Source organism: Adiantum capillus-veneris, chromosome 10 (genome assembly GCF_014529385.1).
Source record: "Adiantum capillus-veneris isolate H3 chromosome 10, ASM1452938v2, whole genome shotgun sequence".
Classification (NCBI taxonomy): Eukaryota; Viridiplantae; Streptophyta; class Polypodiopsida; order Polypodiales; family Pteridaceae; genus Adiantum; species Adiantum capillus-veneris.
Window position 1 is genome coordinate 106,383,538 of NC_140940.1, and position 25,484 is coordinate 106,409,021.

A 25,484-nucleotide genomic window follows, 5' to 3' on the forward strand; every position below is an offset into this window, starting at 1 on the left:
GAAGTCCACCAGCCCCGTTACCCCTTCCCTCCCATGCAGCTACCTCCATTCCCTCAACCAGTTCTTCACCTCCCGTCACCTTCCTCAGTAAAATTCTCGCCCACTGTGTTATAGCAAGCTCTTCAGCAATACGCTCCTGAGCAGGCAGCCATGGAGGATCTCACAAGCGTCCTGGCTAAGGTGAACATCAAGTTTCCGACTTTTAGAGGACTCTCCACAGAGGATGCAGACGACCATGTAGGAGATTTGTATCTCTTTACAGGGGTCGTGGCCTCAATAGAGAAGACACCTACCTAGTGCTCTTCCTGTCAACCTTGGATGGCTTAGCAAATCAGTGGTACAGTCAGTTTATAGAGAACTACTTCACTACTTGGGCAGAACTAAGGCAACAGTTTTGTGAAGCTTTCATACCATATGACTTCAAAGAGAAATTTTTGGATGAGTTGGCTAACCTGATGCTCCAGCCAAATGAGACTTTCGCAGAACTCATGACCAGAACAAAGTCTTTGGCTGCCAAGCTTCCCCAAGATGACTTGCAACAGATCAAGGCACCAGATTAAGCCATGATCAAAGGAGAAAAGCTTACAGCAAAGACCATCTTAAAGAGCACCTTTCAGCAAGTGTCACTTTACGACATGCTCCGGCAAGATGAAAATCTTCAAAGCGACACACTTACAGTCATTCAATCCATGTACCCGGTACAGGATCCAGTGGCAGGCACCTCCCAGTGTAGCTGTTTGAGTCCTACATGATCTTCTATACGGCTACTCTTCTCAATGATTACAAGAGTCCTCGTCTAACTGTGTCTATTATGGGACAATAATTTTCAGGTGTCATAGTGGATGGTGGATCTGGCATCAACTTGATGCCCGAATTCACTATGCATGCATTAGGTCTCCAGACTATTAGGTCCGGTCCATTCACAGTGACTTTGGCGGATCAAAGAATTGTTTACCCCTTGGGCATAGTCAACAAAGTGCCTCTGCAGGTGCAAGACTTTACATTTAGCCTGGATTTTGTTGTGGTTCGTCTTCCCTAGGTTGAGGGTGGCTTTCCCTTGCTCATCGACAGACCATGGTTGCGGCACACTAAAGCACTTCATGGTTGGGAAAACAATGCTTGTGAATACATTGACTCACCAATGCAACCCATTCAACTTGAAGGAGGTGTGGATCCAGTAGTGGATCATAGTTCTTTGTCAGTAGAGTCCAACCTCAACTTGGAACAGCTTCCCTCACGAGATAGATCAGACGAAGACCTATTGGAATGGTTGGAGGCGACCAAGTCTATGCCATGATATGTAGTCTCTATTAATTCCTTGCCTGAGGATACCACCTCTCCGTAGGTGAACCCACTGAGCCACATCATCTAGAAGCAAGTGCGGTGGTCACTGAGGATGATAACTCAGTTGCCCCCTTGGTGGAATCCATCGGCCTTGGTGAACCCTCGCTAGCCACACCTCCTAACCAATTCAGAGAAGTCAACCTGGGTGACCCTGACAACCCTCAGCCTATCCTTTTAGCTAACTCGTTATGAGATCACCCCGCATTTCTCAATTAGATAGTCTCTTTTATGCACTCTTTCAAGGATGTTTTTGCCTAATCTTACAAAGATTTGGAAGGAATCCCACCAGAATTGGGTGTCCACACTACCCCTCTGGTCGAAGGGGCTAAGTCAGTCAGAGGCCGAGCGTACAAGCTCAACCCCAAGTATGCACAAGCAGTCAAACTGGAGCTAGAAAAAATGCAAGAAGCAGGGATCATTGTACCTGTGGAGCACTTGGAAGTGGCTGTCACCCATGGTCATAGCACCCAAGAAGCAATCAAACAAAATCCAAGTTTGCGTCAACTACCGCGCTCTGAACAAGGTAACAATTCCAGATGGTTTTTCAACACCCTTCACCGAGCGCATGCTTGAAGATGTAGCCAGGCACATACTTTACAGTTTCATGGACGGGTTCAATGGCTACAATCAGTTGGGCATTCATCTTGTAAACCAGATCAAGACTGCATTCATGACTCCATGGGGTATATTCATTTATACAAGGATGTCTTTTGGGTTGAAAAACGCCCCTGCATCTTTCAACCGCATCTTTTTATCTTTTTATGCTTTTAGAACTTGCACCTTTTCATCTTTTTATATTAATCTTGGAAAAGTACAATGTCCAAGGGCCCTCTCTTTGCTCAGTGCTCCCAAGCCAATCTGAGGGAGAAAGGCCCTCGCAATTTCTTAAAAAGGCTCTTAGGCCCAAAAGCAGTATAATGAAAAGCTTCAAGTCCCAAAAGCACCAGTGCTGGCAGAGTGAACAGCGCCGCAAATCGTGGAAATTCCGTACAATTGTGCCACATCAACAGTCTCTATAAATTCCAAGCACTACCACGTCAGCATGTCTCCGTAAATTCCGAAAGGTGCCACATCAATAGAGAATTTTCATTTAAAAGTGTAATTGAACCTTTGGGCCCCATCAGACGAGACCCCCATAAGTTGGAACAACTCATCATTTCTTCTGTCATCTATCAGTTTCCACTAGGGTAAACATGCCACATCATCATTTTGTGGCATATCCCCCTCTTGAAAGAATTGCAATCGCCCTCGATTAGACCTGCAAAATTAATCATAAGCCAGAAACCAGTTCAGTAGACACCGACTCTAAGCATTGACGCACTAAACAACACATATCTAGCACTTACACAAAGATGACAGTCACTGTGAACATTCAAATCACATTCACATCACTACTTCCATCGAGATATTGGATCATGATCAATCAGCAACGTTGAACAATCACATCTAGATCTATCCCAGGTCTCCACAGATATCTCGATTGACTAAATCTTGTTACTATCATATCCATCTCATCTCACCTAGAAACACAAGATCGAAACATTGAAGACATTTCTTCTTTCAAACATGCACTCAAACACTACTCACATGAGAGATCACACATTTATCAGATTCATTTCTTCTTTCAAACATGCACTCAAACACTACTCACATGAGAGATCGCACATTTATTAGATTCATTTCTTCTTTCAAACATGCACTCAAACACTACTCACATGAGAGATCACACATTTATCAGATTCATTTCGGGAATTCCCAATTCGAAGTACTTCTTTCATTAAGTCATTCAGCAGAATACTGTCAGCCCCATTAGTATTCCTAAAATCCTAAGGAAGTTAGTGACTTTATTCCACCTATGTAATCTGTGACAAAGGAGTGGAGTAACTCCCCTCTTTTACAGTCCCGCGTGCACCAAATTCAACCTGTTGATCTTGAGGAACTCTTGGAATAGTCGATGCTAGACCAAAAGCGTCAAGGTAAAGTTCCAAATCTGAGGAGTATCTGCTAGGTCCTCCTCCATCCACTTTGCATCCAATGCCGGATAGTACCTAAACTAACAACCACCGTATCACTTTACCTTTCACTTTTCTTTCCATGTGAGCTAGTATTTTTTCTGGAACAAGAATTTCCTCGGTCTCTTCCACTTCAGGCTGGTCCTCAGGCTCCTTGTCCACTAGCACCTCACCTGGATCTAGGAAATTCTCTGATCTACCAGCTGATTCCCTTTTCCTTTCTTTCCTTGTGTCCTTGGACCTGTGGGTAGCTAGCCTCCCCTATCCATTGGCACATCAATCTCAATCATTGAAATCCTGAGACACACTATCATCTGATCCCTTTTCTTCTCCGGAATCCTTTGATTAACTTGCATTTGGTTCTCCTAGTTTGTCGAAACCCTCAGATGTGATACCATTTGATTCTCGAGAATCCTGATGAGCTGTCATCCGGCTCCCTTGATTCATTCTCTTCATTGAATACTATCCTATCCGTAGGATAAGTCAATAAGCCGGCATGCATTCCAAATTGTTGCTTAGCATGTCCCATAAGTTTCTAAATAGAGTCAAACTTCTGGTTTAGACAATACTCTTGAGTCTCTTTTTGCAAATCACAACAAAACCGCTCAAATTAGTCTCTCAAAGTAATCTTCCGAAACGAAGACACTAGCAAATAAGTATCCCAAAACCTTTGGCAGTAGTCATCCAATGTATCTTTCTTAGTCATTCTCAAGTGATGCCAAGCCGTGATGACATCTCTTTCGTATGCATCTGATATCCAAGTTGACATGAAAATTTTCTTGAATTTTAACCACGTTGCAGGTGCTTCTCAGCTTAACAACAGAACAAACCACCATGTCTGTGTAGTTCCTTTCAAGTAGGATGCCACCCTTCCCACCTTGGAGTGTTCTGTGAACCGACCTCCAAAGAAGGCGACGTTAAACCGTTGTACAAACTCAAGGGCTCGATGGGTGCCGCCCTGGTAGCCTGAAAACGTCTCAAACCTGACTGTGTGATCCCCTTCCTTGAACTCCTTGGTCTTTTTGATCATCTAGTCACTTTTTGAAGAGGACGATCTCTCCTCCTCTAAACTGATAGATGGCCTTCCATGCCTTCTAGATTTTTTCAAAAATCTGTTGTTCTTGCTTTTTCTACGCTTCTTCCGTCTTTTCTCATCCTCTCTGGAACTAGAGAACGACGAACTGTTAGAACTCTCTGAAGAAAAAGAAAAATTTGAGTCATCCTTAAAACAAGCACGCTTCTTGGATCTGCTTGCCACCTCGAAACTCGACTTAACTGAAAAAATCCACCAATTTCCTCTTCTTTCGAGAGCTTCAAGCCTTTCATCTTCTGGTCAACAGCTCTATCCAGATCTTCCTACGAGTACAGCTTTCGCTTTTCTGCACCCATCTGTCCTTTCAGCTTTCCTCCCGACCTGAGAGGAGAATCAATGGCCTCATGCCATCTCAACCGAATCTCATCAATCGGGTAATTCTTCAAGTGTTTCACAAATCTCGGGTCTCTGGAGTACTTGATTAGTCTTTTCCCACACGTGTCAACCTGCAATTTACATTTGTGCTCTGCTCTGGCAAATTTCTCTACCGAAATTTGCGCAAATCTTCATTCTTTTCTTCAATTTTCGCACCGAATTTCAGCTTTTCTTCGCCTCTCCCCTCAGAGGTGTTATCTTTGTCAAATTCTCCACAAGAACCCATGTGTAATCTAGGGTTCTTTATGGCTTATGCCCTGTAAGACAGAGCGATGAAGACGGGGGCGCGTCAGATGCGCAATGGACGAAGTGTGGGAGTGGTTAATAAGTCTGGGATCGGGACATGAAGATTCTTTCACAAAGACCTACATGTGCTGCAAAAGAGATAGGATCCTCCGTAGAAGAATCTTTCTGAGCTCTGATACCACTGTAACAAACTTGGACACCCCAAGTTGAGAATCTGACGCAACACACGTGAGAGAAACTGAAAAATAACTTAATCACAACTAAGACAGACGACACGGCCCGGATAAACGGAAAAATAACTTAATCACAACTAAGACAGACGACACAGCCCGGCGTAGTTTCAAGCCCAAAGAGATTGGCCCCAAAGTATGGCGCCCCTTTCAGTATTTCTTTTTACATTAATCTTGGCAAGGTACAATGTCCGAGGGCCCTCTCTCTTCTAAGCGCTCCCAAGCCAATCTGAGGGAGAGAGGCCCTGACAATTTCTTACAAAGGATCTTAGGTCCAAAAGCAGTACAATGAAAAGCTTCAACTCCCAAAAGCACTAGCCCCCATGCCATGTCAGCATTCTCTATAAATTCCGGGCACTACCACATCAGCATGTCTTTGTAAATTTCGGGCGCTGCCACGTCAGCAAGGAATCTTCATCTAAAAATTATATTGTCCCTTTGGGCCTCATTGGACGGGACCCCCATAAGTTGGAACAACTTATCAATTCTTCTGTCATTTGTCAGTTTCCATTGGGGTGGACATGCCACGTCATCACTTTGTGACACATGCTTCCACATGAAAGTGCAAGGGATAGAAGGATCAAAAGAATTTCAAGACATCGTTTTTCTCAGAGGCAGTGTCATGAAGTGGTAGAAGTCTATAGCTACCAAGCCGCACACTCCACGAACTTGGGAAGCTTTCAAGAAAAAAAAATTTGCCCAAAGTTACATGCTTTCAGGCATCTTCTTTCGGAGTGTATCTTCTGACAGAGTGGGGTATCTTGAAACGCTTGCCACAGAAACCCTAACAGATTACAACTTCACATTTTTGTAATCTCGCAATAGGTGTCTCTTCTCGAGTTGATAACCTTGGAGGACCAATGTGATTGGTATATCTTGAGGCTACCATCACCGCCACAAGAACACTGTCTTTTGAGGCTTGTTTCGCCTATTCAAGAGTTTATGGACCAGGTTGCGATCGGCTGCAAGAAATCTAACCCTCATTTTGGTGCAGGTTTCAGGATCGAAGCCATGCGACTTTCGAGCTCATTGATGTCAAGAATGCTTTTTCAGTTTGATTTAGCAGTTTTCTGAATCTGTTTGAGAACTTTTTTGGTGATCATGTTTGAATTTGTTTGAAATGGATGGTATCTGTTTTAAACATGTCTTCATGCCGATTTGAATTGTTTGACTTTGGTTTTTATGCTTGTTTCAATGATTGGTGATTTACTCCCGGGTGGAGTAGTGAGAAATGATGTTTGAGAATGCTTGTACATACTCATGGCACGCACACTTGTGGTTATTTATGGGAGGAGTATTAACTCTCCACACACCAAAAAAATCTCATGACTCACCTGGAAGGCTCTACACAGTCCTCACCAGTTCTCAGTGCTCCATTGAACAACTATCGTCCATCCCTCAATCTATGGCTATCGCAACGTAGCTGGAAACATCGAAGAGCAAGCTTAAATTCACAGTCGCTATGAGAATTTTGGTTAGTTGATTTTGGCACTATGGGAGCTCAAGAGGGCACATCTAATATCTAATATTGATTTAGCTGCATGCCAGTGTGGATAGACACTCTCGCTCTAGGGTTGGCCAACTTCAAAGGCACGATGGCTCTTTGGTCCAAGAGCCGAGCCAAATCAAAGAGAGCCACGAACCACTCAACTACGAAGACCGCACCGACACCCGACTGTCGGTTCCTAAGTCTAGCCAAGAAGCTCGCTGCTGCTGTTGCTCTCCATCGCCCTCGCACTCCTGCCCCACCCCACCCCCCCAAGCTCCTCCCGCTGCTGCTGCCCCCCTGCCTATCCTACGCGCGCTGTCCCACCTCAAGCTGTGCACAGCCCGCCCGCTAGTCCCCACCCCCATCTCTACCCAACATGTCCTACGCGCTGCCCACCTGTTGTGTGCAACCCTCAGCCCACTGTCAGAGCCCGCCCCCTTCAGCCCTGCACTTCGTACTCAACCCCCCCCCCCCCCCCCCCCGGGCCTCGATTATCCTCCCTCTCTTCCTCCTGCTTGTTTTTCGCCTTGCCTTTGTAGATAAGCTGCTTCGGCCCTACTTGGCTCTGCTGGGTTTGGCCTGCAGCTGCTGTCTCTTTGCCGACATCATCCGCCTCGTCCTTTCTTCAGCAGCAGCAGACACAACATGGCAGCTCTTGCTCCACCTCAGAGGGACTCCAATGAAGCCCCCTTGCCCGATACCGCAGAGCCGAAGAGCAAGCGAGCTTGATGGCCGAAATGGAGCGCTTGCAAGCCACTTCGGTTATCTGTAAGATCATTGGCACTCGGCCCAGTCGGGGCGAGGTTTGGGACTTACTACAGGCCCGTCTTCTCTCCGATGTGCACAAGATCACCGATGTCCAGATCCTCGGGAGAGGGTACTACGAGGTCAAGTTCGAGTCTGCAGATATGACGATGACCAAGGTGATTTCGACAGGCCCACTCGGCATCAGAGCATCTCGAGCTTACTTCCGACGTTGACATCACGGTTTTGACCCTACTACAGACATGCTCTAGGAGGAGGCAGACTTATCGATTTCAGTCTCTTTCCCAGACCTGAGGCGAGAGTACCATCCCCTCCTACCCAAGATTGGTTCCATGTTCGGGACAATTCTGGAGTCTCCACGCACGGCAGCTTCAATTGTGGCCAAGGCCGTAGGTCTACCTTCTGTGCGGGTTCTCGTTCATGACACGCACTCCCTCCCCAAGGTGGTACTGCTGCCTAGGGTAAGTGGGGGATGGATCAGACAGAGTGTAAAGTATTCGGGTCTCCCGAAACAGTGTTTCATATGCATGCAGATGGGCCATATGGCGAAGGCCTTTCCTCGCAGGAGACCTCAACCCACAACACATCCGCAACCTCCCAAGGCTGAGCATGCCAAGCAGCCAGATACACAGGATGCACAGGCTGGTACTTCGACAGAGACCAGTGACCAGCCAACTGATGGTTGGCAGCAGGTGCCTAGCCGCTGCCATCGAGGGAGAGCTCACCCCCCTGCTCCTCTTGGTGGCCGACCTTTAGCAACACTGGGTTTTGACTGGGACCGTTTTGACCCCCTTCAGTAAAACCTGGCTGAGGAGGCCCCATCCACTTCTGTTCCTCCACCACCGCCTCCTCCTCCCTCAACCGCTCCCGCCCCGCCTCCTCTCCCCCCCCCCCCCCCCCCCCACCTCCACCTTTGCCTCCCGCCCATCCTCTCTCCCCGATGGGGCCCACAGCCTCGTCTTCTGACCCTTCCGCCACTCCTCCTCAGACGCAGGCTACTAGACACGCTTCTGCCGCGAGGCGTTCTCTTGGTAGCGCTTTCGCTACGAGCCCTGTGGCTCAAGAGGGACAGCCCCACCTGAGGCCGCCTTTTTTGGTGCTCACTTCTCCCTTTGCAGCGGCCCCCAAAGGTCTGACGAGCTTTGACATTCGTAGACATTGGGATTTCTTCGACTACAGCTTCACTCGGTTTCTGGGTGATTCCTCTCCCGACTTGGAGGAGGCCAACTTTCGAGTCCACGTCCTCTTTCTTGCAACTAGAGGCAGTGAGGCCCTGAACACAACGGTGGGTTTCTCCTTTCCGTTGTGTGGTAGGGATATCACAGAGTGGACCTAACACACAGTCTTGGACTGGCTCCAGACCCAGGCTACTGAGTTCTCACACCACACAGGGGACTTAGCAGTGACAGATCTGGTACAGACACTTTGGCCTCTTTCCAAGTTCAACGTGACACCTCTAGATGCAACGGGTTGCAGGCACATTGCGGTGCATTTGTTTGCTGACACTCAATGCCCTCCGTGTTATGTTTTTGTGCATGAGGTTTCTTGGACAGAGGATGTAGCCCTTTGGGCTGCACGCTCGGCTTGGGCCTCGGCGAGAGAGTCACTTCTTGCGCGCTTGTCTAGAGGGCGTTCGGATGCAGATTACTCCCCATCCAAACCGGCCTCAAAGATAGCGAGGTTGGCTGTTGTGGCAATATCTGTTTTCTCTCACTGACTCCATGAGGATTATCTCATGGAATGTGCAGGGATTAGGGGGACCCCAGTTTCAGTGTTAGAGGGGTCGGCTACGTTAGGAGCTGCAGAGATTCCTTGTGGGTGGTGAGATTGACATTCTTATGTTGCAGGAGCATCATCTTTGTGAGAGCCGCATTCGGCGATGTGGTCAGATTTTGCGTGGTCGCTATGAGACTTTTTGGTCAGCTGCTTTTGGAACTGGAGGCATCCAAGGTGGGGTATGTATGACCATTGCGGACTCTTTGCAGCAGGCCATTGTGGGCAGGGGGATTATTGTGCCAGATAGGGCTCAGTGAATTACTATGCAGGTTCAAGGTTGCTTGATGGGCTTCCTGAACATCTACGCGTACAATGTGGAGAGCGCACGTGCAGAGTTTTGGGATCACATTGCAGAGTCTCTGCAGCAGGCAGAGCAATGGTGCATTGGGGGAGACTTCAACACGTTGGAGGACCCAGCTGACAGGGTTGGAGGTAGCCATACTACTGTGCATGGAGATGAGTTGGCGGCTTGGGAGAGGTTATGTATGACTACGGGTTTCAGATGTGTGGCAGCATTCTAGCTTTGTGAGGCCACCTGACATCCTGGCCTTCTCTCGTTTGGACCGTGGAGTGGGAGGACTGAATCTATCTCGGATAGATCGCTTCTACACTAGTGATCACTTATGTGACTTGGGTGGGACTGTTGGCATTTTGGTTGGGACTTCCTTTTCAGATCATGCACCAGTGATCCTCACAATGACTTATAGGCAGAGGAGGGGGAGCACGATGCTACGCATCCCAGAGAGGGTCTGTTGGACTCTGCGCTCAGAGAACGAGTGGAGTCTCTTTGGACAAAGAGCTTAGACTTATAGGATTCTCCTACTAGCAGAGTGGCCTCAGGACTTGCTCAGCTTAGTCGGCTCTTTCTTCAGGAGTCTTCGGCTCGCCTGGCTGCAGCGAGAGAGGAGGAGTAGCACCTCTAACGGGGCGTTGCTTCCTTGCAGAGGATGCAAGAGCAGCATCCAGACAGTCCTTGGTTGGAGGAGCAGTCACAGCAGGTTCGTCAGGAGCTCGTCAGTACAGAGGAGAGGCACCATGAGTTTGCTTTCCATCGATAGGCATCTCACTGGACCCTGGTGGGTGACAAAGTAACGGGCGCTTTCTTTGAAATAGTGGGACCTCGGCATACGCATGCCAAGGTCAGTCAGTTGAGGAGGCCCGACGGGCCAGTTGCTTCAAAGCCAGAGGACATACGTGCAGTTGCTACTGACTTCTACCTTGAGTTACTATCTGCAGATCCCCAGCCAGAGCGTTAGGATGCATGCAGAGAGCAGGTGTGGGCACAGATGCCTTGCCTTGTGACTGAGGAGATGCGTCAGCGGCTTGAGCTGCCTGTACAACTAGAGGAGCTGCACACGGCTCTTAGTGCACTCCCCCATGGTAGCTGTCTAGGTGAGGATGGCTTGACTCCCAGCTTTTTCTTGGAGTACTGGGACTTGCTTGGCTCAAATCTTTGTAGTGCTTTTCAGTACATTTTGCACACAGGTGAGATGCCTGACAGCATGAGGGAGGGCCTGATTTACCTCATTCCCAAGGAGGGTGGCTCCTTGGATGCAATTCGACAGTGGCGTCCCATCATCATCCTCAGCTCAGCCTACAAAATTCTTTCCAAGGCTCTGAGTTTGAGGATTCAGCCACTTCTAGAGAGCCTTATACATGGGACTCAGACAGATTTTGTCAAGAAGCGTAGTATCCTTGACAACATCTTTACTTTTTGGGAGGCTTCTGCCCTCGTGCGGCTCCGTGGTGAGGATTTGGTGATTCTTCTTCTCGATTTTGAGAAGGCCTACGACAGAGTTGACTAGATTTTGTGGAGGGCACTCTACGCAGGATGGGCTTCTCAGATGCTTGGATCAAAGGGGTGTCAGCTTTGTACAGACGGGCACACAGTAAGGTGCTTTTAGCAGGAGGTAGAGGTGATCGTTTCATGCTCACACGTTCGGTCAGACAAGGCTGCCCTCTTGCCCTCTTTCTCTTTCTGTTCTATGCTAAGGCGATGAGCAGGTTTTTGGTTTCACAGCAGGTCGGTTTACGTGGCTTAGCGCTCCCTATTTAGGATGATGAGCTACGGGACGTTGAGTTTGCAGACGACTCCGCCTTGTACTTGGAGGGCCAGGAGGCCAACCTACACAGGAGTGAGCAGGCTCTTGAGACTTTCTGTTTTGCATCTAGCGACTGATTAACTAGAGAAAGACAGTGGCTTTCTCGGTTGGTAGTGCTCCTACACCCGATTGTATGCCAGGTGAGGGTTTCAGGTGGATTCCCCCAAGGACTGCAGTTCGGTATTTGGGCTGTCAGGTTGGTTTGGACTTGTCTCCCGAGCGGCAGATTGCTCCCCTCCTCCTGTCTATCAAGAGGAAGTTGTTACATTGGAGCTCCGCACGACTTTCTTTGGCAGGCAGAGTTGTAGCGGCCAACCAGGTGTTGTTGGCTACTATGTGGTACATCACTTCTTGTTGGATCTTCTCGAGTTCTTGTATTAGCTGATCAAGAACTTCCTTTGGGCAGGGCGTGACACTCAGATAGCCCGGGCCAAAGTGAAATGGCAGGTCATCACTCTTCCTTGTTCTCAGGGAGGGTTGGGGATCATAGACCCAACACAGTAGAGCAGAGCCCTTCTTGGGAAGTTCATCGTCAGAGGACTTCTTCTAGGTGAGGGGCCATGGAAGGAGTTCTTGCTTCAGCGGCTTAGTGCTAGGGTGCCTCAGGCTGGAGGCCCATGGCGACCCTCGACTCGATGGATTTTCACAGAGATGCAGAGAGTTGGCTTGAGCAGGAGACTGGAGGACCACTTCGCTATGAGTCTCCTCCTATCCTCGGAGCAACTGCGGCGAGGCCTGGAGCAGCGTTAGCCTAATTGCACGAAGGAGCGCCTGAGACAGCCCCTTGTTTGGAACCCCATGGTTAGCACTCAGAGAGGCCACTTGGTTGGTAGTAGGCCTCATGTTTCCTGGGGTCCCATGGCAAAGGGTCCAGCACGCTCTCTAGGTGACTCGTTACACTTCTCAGGCTTGTCAGAGGAGCTTCAGGGCATTCAGCTACAGGGCATGAGAGGGGTGTAGAGCATGTGTCAAGACATCTCAGAGGCAGTACCAGCTGAGTGGCTCACACCTCTCGAGTCAGCAGCGCCCAGATAGATGGGAGCCTTCACGTGACTAAAGGTTCTCAACTCAGTTCAGGCTTGCTCCTTGTTTTTCGAGCTACAGGGTGAGGGAGCTTACACCGAGTTGCAGTAGAGGCCCTGTAGGTGGCAAAGTGCTGTTTTCAGAGGATTCGCATGGTGGGCATCTGTGGGAAGACTTGTGTCATAGATCCCAACCTAGCAGCTCTTGAGATTGGCCATAGGAGACTGTGGGCTTGGGAGAGTTGTCCACTGGAACGAGTACAGTGGGATACTGGAGAGTGGCCGTGGAGGGACCCTTTCTCCTCTACAGACCATCCACGTGTCCCTTTCTTTCAGCACACTGTTCGATTGGGACGTCACATACTAGCAGCACAGAGAGAGGCTTGTCCTGTTACAGCACCTCATTGGCAGGAGGAGGGTCTCACAGCTGAGTTCTTGGCAGCTTTTTGGGAGAGGTTGTGGGACTCCAGACAGCCGAGACGAGTCACTTTGTTCCAGTGGCTGGTTGCACACAGAGCTACGGCAATTGGAAGCTGGCTTGTATATAGTGGTCTCTCAGCCGCATGTGCAGCTTGTGACCATCTTGTGGAGAGTCAGCGTCACTGTCTTTGGGACTGTCCTTTGGCACAGCAGGTGTGCCTTCGTGTTCTTCAAATGATGCCAGCCCTTTCCACAGCTCGGCAGTACACTTGGGGGGAAGCTACTTGGTCCACTCTCACGGGCCCGGCACTTCACTTTGAGCTATCTTCCACCAGCGGGATGATAGTGATGTAGGGGGTCTACCTACACTCCAGCCTGCTACAGAGCATACTCCACAGGAGTGGTGCAATGAGAGAGAGGAGTGTTGGGAGCTCATCAGTGGCCTGACACTCTAGTTCATCTGGCGGGCCCGCTGCTTCCGCATCTTCGAGGCTCGCCTTGTACCACTAGCAGAGACTGTTTGGGATCTTTGGCTAGAGCTGATCCATACTCTCATAGGAGAGTTCGAGAGACTCGAGGGCAGTTCCGACCGCATGCGAGAGCGCAGAGAGGCTTTCCTTCGACTCTGGCGTCCTGGGCCTTTTTTCATCATAGTCTAGGGTGTGCTTAGGTTGCACTACTGTCCACTTGTGTGGCTTTTCCCTCCTCCCATCTCTTGATTTAGCCTCATTGTACATATGTTGTTTTTTCATTGGGAGAGTCTCCCCATCATGATTGTTGTAGCCCTCTCTTGTAGAGGAGGTTGTAGCCCTATGCGCAGTTTCATTAACTAATAGAAGGATCTTTTTCTCCGAAAAAAAATAATCAGAGAGAGCCACACCTTATAGTGACTTCTTTATGTTGGAGGAGCCTTGAGAGCGCTCAACGTTGGGAGGCTGGCAGGAGCATGATCTCACCTTGATAAAGAAGCCTTCTGCATTTTGGAAGGCTTGTCAGATAGAGGTTTGGGCTCATGTTAGACTGAAGATCGCAAATGTTATGCGGTCTGAAAAAGTGAGGCCTTTCTTGGAAACTGAGTTGTTGGATGCATTGAGGGCATTGTGACACAAAAGTTGTTGTGGAGAGAATGGTCTTACGCAAGCTTTTTCCATAAGGTATTGGGAGTAGATTGGTTGTGGTTTATGCACTAGTTTCAAGCAGGTGGTGGTTTTCTGTGGTGATGTCACACAATTTTTCAGCAGAGGGACTGACTATCTCAACCCCAAGGAGTGTGTGTGTGTGTGTGTGTGTGTGTGTGTGTGTGATATATATATATATCTATATATATATATATATATATATATATATATATGGGAGAGGCACTAAATGACATTAAACAATGGAGACACATCATGATCCTCAACTTAGTCTACAAAATCCTAGCAAAGGCTTTAAGCTCGGATTCCTATCTAGGAACCTTGGTGCTTGGTAAGTTTGCTAGGCCGCCCCAAGTATACGCAAACTATAAGGGAGTAGATCCGATCGAAGTGCCGTCAAGCACGGCTCCTCCATCTAGGCATATTAGCTTCCACTTTCACGCACCGTGCATCGTGGTGTTTCCCCAAAGGGATTGTGATAAGGACTCTATGGCATACGTGCGGGAAGTGGAAGCTACATGGGGCTAGTGACTTCGAGATGGATTGACCACTCAAGATGTGCCGAGCGTGGTATGAGGATAGGAAGGTGGAATGGAACTGCAGAGCCTCGAGCCGGACTCAACGAGCCAAGATGAGGAGCATGGCAAGTTAGTATGAGGAGAGTCACATGAATACATTGTGAATCCTCCAACGAGTTGGTAGCTTCAATATGAAAAGATGCTTCATTGATCCTTCTCAAATTTGAAAAGGACAATAGCACCGCACACTAAGCTTTGAGTAAAGCTTCTCTTTCTCTGGCATCTTTCAAACTCTAGCCGCATCAAATCTAAGGACCCAATCTCCTTCTGTGATCTTGACAGCTCTCATGCTTATTGGCTGCCTTCTTATGCTTTCCTTGGTACACAAGATGGGTGGAAATTTTTTCCCTCGTTCCATAACCTGAAAGGAAGCTTTCTTAGTAGAAGTATAGTGCCACAAGACCGGCACCACGTGCCAATAGAAAGAACAGACTGAACAGACTTTTAGCACTTCAACAACAACTGAAACTGAAAGAGAGAGAGCACATGCGACACGGAGTGGCGGCATTCCACCCCAAAGAGTGGCGCCCCTTTCGGTATTTCCTTATTTTACTTGAACTCAATACAATGCCGGTACTCATGCTTTGCACCTTTACCCAGAAGAGTGCCAGAGAATGAGCCCTAGCCTCATATTTAAAGGCCCTAGGCCCAAAAGCAGTTTACATGAAAAGTATTCAAACTCAAAAGCAACTAGCCCAAAAGCTGGCACTGAAAAATCAGCCAGCGTAAATCATGGAAATCCATACAGACTGCCACGTCAGAGGGAATAAAGTGGCCATAACAGTTGTTTATCAGACAGCTTAGCATGAGTGAGAAAGCACCTCAGACTTTAATGATCTGTATGCACAGTAAAATCTACACCAAACAAGTAATGTTTCCAAGAGCTAAAAGTATGGATGACCGCTAACAGCTCTTTCTCCCTCTCAAGCTTGGTAAACAATTGGCTCTCATATGCTACCACATGAACCTCCTGCTGTAACAAAGCTCTAATGCTGGTTGCACACGCATCACAATAAACCTCAAATGGCTTCTGCAAATCTAACAATAAAAAACTTGCCCTATAGTGAGCCTTTTAAAGAAATTAATTTCATCTGGCCGGAGCTAAGAGGTACTTTTGTCTTGGTCAGATTTTCTAAAGCAGTTACATTCTCTGCAAAAATTATTCTATCGATGAAAGAAATATATCTGAATAAAAAGTACAAAGTTAATTTACTGAAAATGCTAACGCTTGTCTAGGAACATGAAAGATGTTGCTAGGTTTTTAGAAGAATGACAGATATGTATTTAAGTGTTACAAGTCCTCAACAATGTCATTGAGATAGAATTTTTTGACCTTAAACTAGAAGCACAGTGACGTGAACTCAAGACTGCTCAAGGAATGAAAAATCTACCATTAACATCAACAGATTGTGAGGGCGGTGGTAGCCAAATATCTGTGATGCCCACAAGCATCAGTTCTTTGACTCGATCTCGAACAACTTGATACCATGGGTACTTGTGCGGAGACTCCCAATTGAAACCCTGTTAAAAATCTAGAGAACTAGATTAATCAAATAATTGTAAAAATAATACCAAATATAAATATCATTCTTCCATATAATTAACATATGCCAAAAGTATAATTCAAGGATCCTTAAGTATTTTGTGTCAAATACGCTGAAAATGAAGTATGAATGCAAGGAGACGAGACGAGAGACAGGATACCATCCTCAAATTAGAGGAGGCATTGTCACAAGACGGGCACCACGTGCCAATAGAAAAGAACAGACTGAACAGACTTTTAGCACTTCATTAACAACAGAATTGAGAGAGGGAGACGACACGCGACACGGAGTGGCGGAATTCCACCCCAGAGAGTATTGGCCCCAAACCTTGGCGCCCCTTTCGGTATTTCTTTATATTGCATCAACACAGTACAAGCCGGTACTCGAGACTCTGCACCTTCGTACTGAAGCATGCCAGAGAATGAGCCCTAACCTCATATTTAAAGGCCCTTGGCCTGAAAAGCATTTATAGTGAAAAGCTTTCAAACTTAAAAGCTTCTGGTCCAAAAGCAAAGCCAAAAAGCTGTCAGCGTAAATCACGGAAATCCGTACAACGTGCCACGTCATCAGCCAGCGAAGAACGCGGAAATCCGTACAGCTTGCCACGTCATCATGCCAGCGCAATTTTCAAAAATCTGCCACGCTGCCCTTAGGGTTAGGGTTAGGGTTTCTAGAATTAGGGTTTGCAGGTTTTAGGGTTAGGGTTTTCAGAATTAGGGTTTGCAAGTTTTAGGGTTAGGGTTTCCAGAATTAAGGTTTGCAAGTTTTAGGGTTTCCATTCTTTAGGCTTTTACACGTCAGCAGTTTGTTACATCTCCTCTTCTTGAAAGAGAGTAATCGTCCGCGATTACAGCATATCTGCAAAACAACTCAAGTTAGCTCAAAAATTTTCGAGGGTCATTACAAGGGACATTCCGAGGGACAATCAATTTGCTCTTTTTTAATTAAGGAGTTAGCTTCTCCTTTCGGCTGTTTTCATCAAGGAGTTAGCTTCTCCTTTTTGCTCTTTTGATCAAGGAGTTAGCTTCTCCTTTCGGCTATTTTGATCAAGGAGTTAGCTTCTCCATTCGGCTGTTTTGATCAAGGAGTTAGCTTCTCCATTCGTTCAGATTGGAACTCTTGATATTCCGGCGTAGTAAAATTAGCCATCACACCCAGACCGTACTGATCTTCCACGGGTGTCTTGATGCACTAAAATTACATACCCAGGCAATCTCATCCAATTAGGAATATTCAATAATTGACACATCACAATGCAACACAAATGCTCACATATGCATGTTACAAGACACAACAAACAGCGCCGTTGAGCACTCCCCCGAGACAAACGGTCTGCGGTATAAAGCTACTCAACGACTACCTCGTCACTCCCCCCGCAAATAACCTAAAAAGGTCCTGGCCATGAGCTCAGAGGACTGTACAACCAAACGCTCCCCAGACCGCAGTCTGCGTCGCTCGGAGGTTTTCTAGTATACAAGGAAACGCTCCCCAGGCATCGGCCTGCGTCGTTCCGAGGTTCAAACAATATCAAGACAGTATTTCTCACTCCTCCACTCGGGAGTAAAAATCACCAATCAATGAAATCAGTATTGAAACCAGAGTCAAACATTTCAAATCGGCACCAAGACAGGTTTAAAATAGATAGCATCCATTTCAAACAAAGTTCAAACAATACTTTTTCAAACAATGTTCAAAAGTATCTAAGTAGAAAACAACTAGAGAGGTCATTCGGGGTTTTGTTCTGACAATCAAACTTTGAGGACAACGGGCTTGCTCTTCTGCATCATGGTGATGGTTCAGTTCCGGACCTGAAGAGTTGCATCATTCTTGTCATGCCAGGGCATGCTCAAGAGAACGTCGCAATTGCCCAACTTCATAATGTGGAAATCGGCTTTTCCATGATAATCTTGTATAGTCACTAGAAGTGCTCCAATGAGCGGTACCACTTTCTGAGTTTGCCTCGTGGCTAGCTCAACTTCAATTTCTCCACCCTCTGTATCATAATCAAAGTGCATCTGCTTCAAGAATTCTGGATGGATTAAGTTCTCCATAGCTCCGGGGTCAAAGCAAATAAGGGCTTTCAAGCCATTGACTTTTCCATAAGCTCTGCATAATTCATTAAAACTCTCGAGGTGTATACCATAAATATCGGGTACTAGTCCAATAGCAGGTCTAGCTTCTTGGCCGGAGGTGGCCGCGGGGATCTGTCTGTCGTGGGAGCAGAAGGTTGCACTGAGGACGTCGAGGGTCACTCAGGACATGTATTGAACGTATGCCCTGTTTGAAAACATTCGAAGCATCGGCCTTCTTGTAACAAGGCGTTTCGTTGAAGTTGTGTCAAACGAGGCCGTTGGGGTTGGTTTTCACGGGATTCTCGAGAATTTGTTCGTTGTTGCTGGGAGTTCTGGTTAGTGGCCGAAGGTTCTTCTATGGTAAACTCCAACTTTCCTTTCATGAGCTTGTAGCCGACCGCGGCATGGTCCATAAGGTCTTGCATGGTAGAGACTTGCTTGGAGAGACAATATTCCTGCAATGGTGATGGTAGTCCAATGGTGTAGCGCTCGCACTGGTCCTCCAAGGGAATGAACTTAAAGAAGGACACCGGAAGGTACACGTCGAGAAACCTTTGGTTATAGTCGTCCATGGTTTCAGTGGCAAGCATTTTCAAGTTGCCCCACTCTGCCAAAATCCGGATCAAACATTGAAGTCATGTAACTACGCGCAAAAACTGTCTTGAAAGCTTGCCAGGTCCTTGGAGCATGCGGTTGTGTCGCGATTGAACTCCACCATTGCATAGCATTATCTTTAAGAAATCCCGCTGCTCGAGAAATCTTGGATTCTTTTGTATAGTTCCCCAAAGCATAGATGTTGTCGAATTGCTGTAGGAACTGCAATGCTTTCTTGCGATCTTTCACCCCGGAAAAAGTGAAAAATTTGACTGTCGTGCCACCATCTTTGAAATCTTTGGGTTGGTTAAGCGCATGTCCCGGGTATGGATAATAAGGGTATCCATATGGGCTCCAAATATTATAGCTTGGTGGCGGTGGTGGTGGAGGTGGGGGCAATGGCGGCTGTACCATATTCCTGAAGACTCCCCCGATCGGAACAGACGGCTGAGAAGGTTGCCAATTGGAAGCTCTCGTACTTTCTGGTGCCGGAGGAGGAGGTACCACCTCGGGCATCAGAGGGGGTAACATGTAGTTCAAAACTTGTTGAAAACTTTGCAACATCGAAAGATTCTGCTGAGGATGCCGCGAAAGAATGTCGTGAAGCTCGTTGAGCAGAAGCTGCAAATATTCTACTGAATCAATGAATTCCAAGTATTGGGTTCTTAATTGCCTTATGCCCTGTAAGACACTGTGGTGAAGACGGGAGTGCGCCCGATGCGCGATGAAGTAAGGGTGGGAGTGGCTAATAAGTCTGGGTTGGAGGGCGAGGATACCTCCCAATAAAATTCCTCTGTCTTCTCTTTTGTAGGACCGGTATGCTTTCAGAAAAGCACACGCCTGATGCTCTGATACCACTGTCACAAGACGGGCACCACGTGCCAATAGAAAAGAACAGACTGAACAGACTTTTAGCACTTCATTAACAACATAACTGAGAGAGGGAGACGACACGCGACACGGAGTGGCGGAATTCCACCCCAAAGAGTATTGGCCCCAAACCTTGGCGCCCCTTTCGGTATTTCTTTATATTGCCTCAACACAGTACAAGCCGGTACTCGAGACTCTGCACCTTCGTACTGAAGCATGCCAGAGAATGAGCCCTAATCATATTTAAAGGCCCTTGGCCTGAAAAGCAGTTATAGTGAAAAGCTTTCAAACTTAAAAGCTTCTGGTCCAAAAGCAAAGCCAAAAAGCTACCAGCGTAAATCACGGAAATCCGTACAGCCTGCCACGTCATCAGCCAGCGCAGAACGCGAAAATCCGTACAGCCTGCCACATCATCATGCCAGCACAATTTTCGGAAATCTCCCACGCTGCCCTTAGGGTTAGGGTTAGGGTTTCCAAAATTAGGGTTTGCAGGTTTTAGGGTTAGGGTTTTCAGAATTAGGATTTGCAGGTTTTAGGGTTAGGGTTTCCAGAATTAGGGTTTCCATTCTTTAGGCTTTGACACGTCAACAGTTTGTTACAGGCATTACTTGCTTGGAGCAGATTTCACAATGTTTACACATCACTAGTGTTTGAGATACTTCTTGTCCCAAAAGATATTTCTTGCCCCAAAAGCAGCTTTCTGACAAAAGAATGAGATGGACGAACATATTGTGTCGGTTCCATTTCCACATTGTTCACGTTACGGGAAAGAAGAATTTTACATTGTCTCGAAATCCACTGGTATCGACCATCTCAACAATACATCGCTAAAACTTTGAGGATACGCCTGATTAGTATGCGATACATATCCTAATTTTGCCGACATCTATGACCCGGTAGAGAGTGGGGAGACAGCTGTAGGATATTCTGTCAAGGAAGATTATTTGATGCAAAAAACCATATTGTCTATGACACGTGGTTTGAAGAAAAAGATGTTGAATCTTGATGAAGTGGCATAGAGTCATGGAGAGTACCTTGAAAATGGAAAGAAGGACGTGGTGTCACAAACTGCTGATGTGTCAAGCCACTGAAGAATGGAGCCAACCTGTAGATCCTGACCAAGGGGCCTAAAACCTAGAAGAAGTGTTACATACTTCGGTACCCCAAGTCGGAAATCTGGCAAAATCATTCGCTTTCCAAAGCGAGTACTTGAACTCAGAAAAAGCAGCCAGCGTAATTTTCGAAAATCCGTATTGCTGTCCACGTGGCATGTAAGCGTAAAATACATCGGTCAGTACAGCTACCATGTCAGCATGCCAACGCGATTCACGGAAGGCCATATAGCTATCCGTCCAGGAAGTACTGCCACGTCATCATTTTGTGACATACCCCCCTCTTGAAAGAATTGTAATTGCCCTTGATTACGCCTGCAAAATCAAACATAAGCCATAAACGAGTTCAGTAGACACTGGCTCTAAATACCAACGCACTAAACGACACAAATCTAGCACTTGTACAAATTCGATAGTCACATCACATTCAGATGATATCACGTAGAATCCATTCAGATCTAGGACCATGATTCGTGGAAACGTATTTAGCAATCGCATCTAGATCCACATCGGACCTCACAGATGTCCGATTAACTAATCCTTATTGCGATCATGTCCATAGATTTCTAAAGACTAAAATGTTGCAGTCATTTCATTAATCATTCCATTGTTCAATCATTCCATCTTTCAATCCTACACTCAAACACAATCACATGTGTGAGTAATCATTTCCGCGAATTCTAGTTCATCAGTCGGACATTGAGTTCATATTGAACAAAGTGTTTCAATCTTTCAGTTCTAGTCATCTTATCGCTGTGGAGCCATCTCATCCCTTGGGAACAGATGGGCTCACCACAGTCTCATTCAGTCATTCATCATCAGCCATCATCATCATTCAAAATTCATGATTGTGATCAGGTTCATTCTGGAGCAGTCATTGCCCCGAATTGGTCATCATCCCATTCTCGATTTCACCTTATCTGATTACAAATAGCAAGTTCTTTCAAAAACATTAATTTCATACATAAATCAGAATCATCTTTGGAAATTCCTATTTCAAAGCTCTTCATTCACACACTTAGTTCATACTGAACATAGTGTTTCAATCATTCAACCTAGTCATCTCATTCGTCCGAAGTCTCAATCCACCTAGGTCCCTGTGTAGCCATCTCATCCAGCAGGAACTCTTGATGCGCTCACCACAGTATCCAATCATCTCATTCATATGGGAATCTTGATGTACTAGAATCATTTATCATCATCATTCATTCAAATTTCAAACAAAATTCATCATTTTTATCTTGAATCGACGAATTCATTCCTGAGCTGTCATTGCTCCCGATTGCTTTCAGATGCAAATTGCTTGCCATGTCATCCTTGATTTCACCTGCAAAACAGGCAAAATTTCAAGCAAATGGTTCACCTCGTTGCAAAAGAGTCGATAACCACCTCCATGCTTTCAAATGCTTGTTCCTCGCTCCTAGTAGTTATCTACACACAGATAACAAGAGCTTCCAATAACATTAATTCCACACATACCAAAATTTTATGCAAAAACCTTGTTCCAAAGTTGTTGAATATAAGACTTGTTTGTGTCAATGCCTAGAGCTTGTTGAGAGGATCAAGTTTGCCTTCTGTCGCATATCCAAATTCTCAACTGTTGAAGAGATTATTAAAGGTTTTCTGGCAAACTTCCGTGCCGAAAATTTGTCATATTCTTCATTTTGTTTTGTGGTATGTGAGGAGTGCAAATTCCGGTGGTGGTTAAAGGAAGGAATAGATCGAGAGAAGAGTGAGATGGCAGAATTTGTAAGAGTTGAGTGTGAAGGGAATGGGCCAAATAGAAAAGCAAAGAAGCGAGCAGAGCTAAGTTATGGAACAATAGTATACAACTTGGCACTCTAGACAATCAAATTCAAAATGAACCACACAAGGAGTGACAAAGAGGCCACATACGAAAGCTACACAGGAGTAGGCCTACCAAGAGAATGAGAGAGGACGAGAGAGGATGGACTCAGAACATGAATAGTTAACGTCTGTTCAGATCAGAAGAGGTCGGGAGCTAGTAGAGATTGTCAGAATGATAGCACTTGATTCAAGACCCATTGACTAGGAGGAGAGGAATACCTTCCAAGGTGGATAATTGTATGGCTCCTTGGGACAGAATCTCTTGCACTCTGTAGGGACCTTTTTAAGCAGGGATGAGCTCTTTGGAATTCCTTTGGTAGCGAGCCTGATAGAGTAGCACTAAGGACTGAGGCCTGAATTTCGGTTGGCGAAGATTAAGATCATCCCACGCTTTACGACGGAGCTGTTCTGCTTGGAGAGCACTGGAATCTAACAATTTAGTCTCTTCCAGCAGGGATAGACGAGAGAAATAGGCAAAGTCCATACCCCAATCGGCACAAAGACTGCCTACTCGAGGAGATCCTGAGTTGAATTCAAACAGAGCTATGGCTTCCTAGCCGAAAGCTTGTTACTACTTTTGGTCTGCCCATTGGCTCTTGGGTAGTACGAGCAAGATCTGGGATGAAAAATCTTGTAGTTGGTTGGCAGAGTCGACATCAGTTCATTGACAAAGTGACTATCTCAATCACTGATGATCTCCAAGGGGCACCCAAACCTGCAAAATATATTTGCATAGTGGGAGGGGTTGTCGGCAGAGGGGGCATGTGCTTTGGATGGCCATAGGGAGAAACCATATTGGATGCAAGAGCCAAGCCGTGTTGAAGCGTAGGGGGGAGGCTTTGTGTAACAAACTGCTGACGTGTCAAAGCCTAAAGAATGGAGACAACTTACAAATGTGGCCGAGGGGCCTAAACTGTCACAAAGTGATGATGTGGCTGCCCGAGAGCGAAAACCCTAACCCTAATTTTTGCCAGAAACCCTAACTACTGAAACCCTAATTTTGGAAATCCTAACCCTAAAACCTGCAAACCCTAATTCTAGAAACCCTAACTCTAAAACTGCAGAAACCCTAACCCCAACCCTAAGGGCAGTAGAGAGATTTCCAAAATTTGTGTTGTCATGATGACGTGGCAAGCTGTACGGATTTCCACGTTTTGCACTGTCATGATGACGTGGCAGGCTGTACGGATTTCCGTGATTTACGCTGGCAGCTTTTTGGCTTTGGTTTTGGACCAGAGGTTTTTGATTTGTAAAGGCTTTTTACTGTAACTGCTTTTCAGGCCTCGGGCCTTTAAATATGAGGCTAGGGCTCATTCTCTGGCATGCTTCTTGGAGAAGGTACAGCCTGGAGTACCGGCTTGTACTGTGTTGATGTAATATAAAGAAATACCGAGAGCGGCGCCAAGGTTTGGGGCCAATACTCTCTAGGGTGGAATTCTGTCACTTCGTGTCGCGTGTTGTCTCTCTCTCTCTCAGTTCAGTTGTTATTTCAAGTGCTTAAAGTTGTTCAGTCTGTTCTTTTCTATTGGTACGTGGTGCCCGCCTTGTGACACTCTGCTGTAATTGCCGCACTCCCTTCAGATAGTAGCACTCCTTGTCATCATGGCCAGACTTCTCACAAAAGTGACAGTAAGCTCGAAGCGGGCATTCTTGGGGAGGATGCCCGGAAGAACGGCAAGAGCTACACCAGTTCATAGCCTTAGATTGCTGATGAGCCTTGAGCTCCTCCAGCTCCCGCTTGATCTGGTCCAGAGCTTCTTGATGCGGGGACTTCTCTTGTTGAAGAGAAAATGATCTCTCCACTTGAAGAGCACGTTGTAACTTCAGAGCTTCAAGCTCCCTGCGTAAAGAGGTCAAAGGGTCAAAGGGACTTTCCAAAAATATTGAGGCAATCTCTACCTGAGGAGAGTCGGTGAACAGCTTCCTGGCCCCCTCTATCCTAGTAGCAGCAGCAACAAATTCTTCCAGAGTGGCGTCAGGCCAGAGCCTCTCTCTAAGTTTTTGTTGAGAAGTCTTAGGAAGAGCCTTCTCTACCCATTTCTTGACCATGAATTGTCCTGGCTGCTGAGGAACCTTTGCGACCAAAGACTTTTTCCTTGTCATGAGTTCTGCAAAAATCTCATGCGGCTGTAACATGAGGTTTGCCAATTCATCCAAAACCTTTCCTTGGAAGTCCCCTGGTCTAAAAGCTTCACAAAACTGCCTTCATAACGTAGCCCAAGTTGTAAAATGGTTCTCAGTAAATTGATTGTACCATTTATCTGCTAAGCCATCCAAGGTTGAAGGGAAGAGCACTAGGTAAGCGTCTTCTCTGTTGAGCCCACGACCCTGTAGAGGAAGTAAAATCTCCTGGCATGGTCATCTGCATCCTTTGTGGAGAGTCTTCTGAAAGTTGGAAACTTTATATTCACTTAAGTCAAGACACTTGTGAGTTCCTCCATGGATGTGTTTGCAAGAGCTTGTTCAAGAGCCTGTTGTAGTACAGGGGGTGAGAACTGGACCGAGAAAGGTGACCTGGGAGGTGAAGAACTGGTTGAGGAAGTGGAGGTAGCCGCGTGGGAAGGCAGGGGTAACGGGGCTAGGGAACTTCTACTCGGCACAAAGGGTTGGCGCTTTTGATGGTAGTACTTCAAGGACTAAGTAATGGACTTTGTCGATCTTTGGACTGCCTCGTATGTGTCATGCAGTGATTAAAACCCCACCCAATCTTTGGGCTCAAAAACTTTTCCTTAGCTGGTCCACACTCTACTAGACCAGTGTAAGTGACCTGGACGAGCCACTAGACCCGGACGAGGGTCTAGACGAGGACTAGGGTCTTAGACCAAGACGAGTGACTAAACCAGGACGAGGGTTTAG

General features: G+C 46.7%; 1 protein-coding gene across 2 annotated transcripts in view; it reads right to left on the reverse strand.

The window, feature by feature from the left end:
* Window positions 1-25,484, reverse strand: part of LOC147449420 (alpha-amylase-like) — a 166,262-nt gene that overhangs the window by 92,431 nt on the left and 48,347 nt on the right. For both annotated transcript variants that reach the window (XM_086521867.1, XM_086521866.1), the window contains exon 2: window positions 15,980-16,109. In XM_086521867.1, coding sequence (XP_086377993.1) covers window positions 15,980-16,109 — 130 coding nt within the window. The remainder of the gene's footprint in view (window positions 1-15,979; window positions 16,110-25,484) is intronic.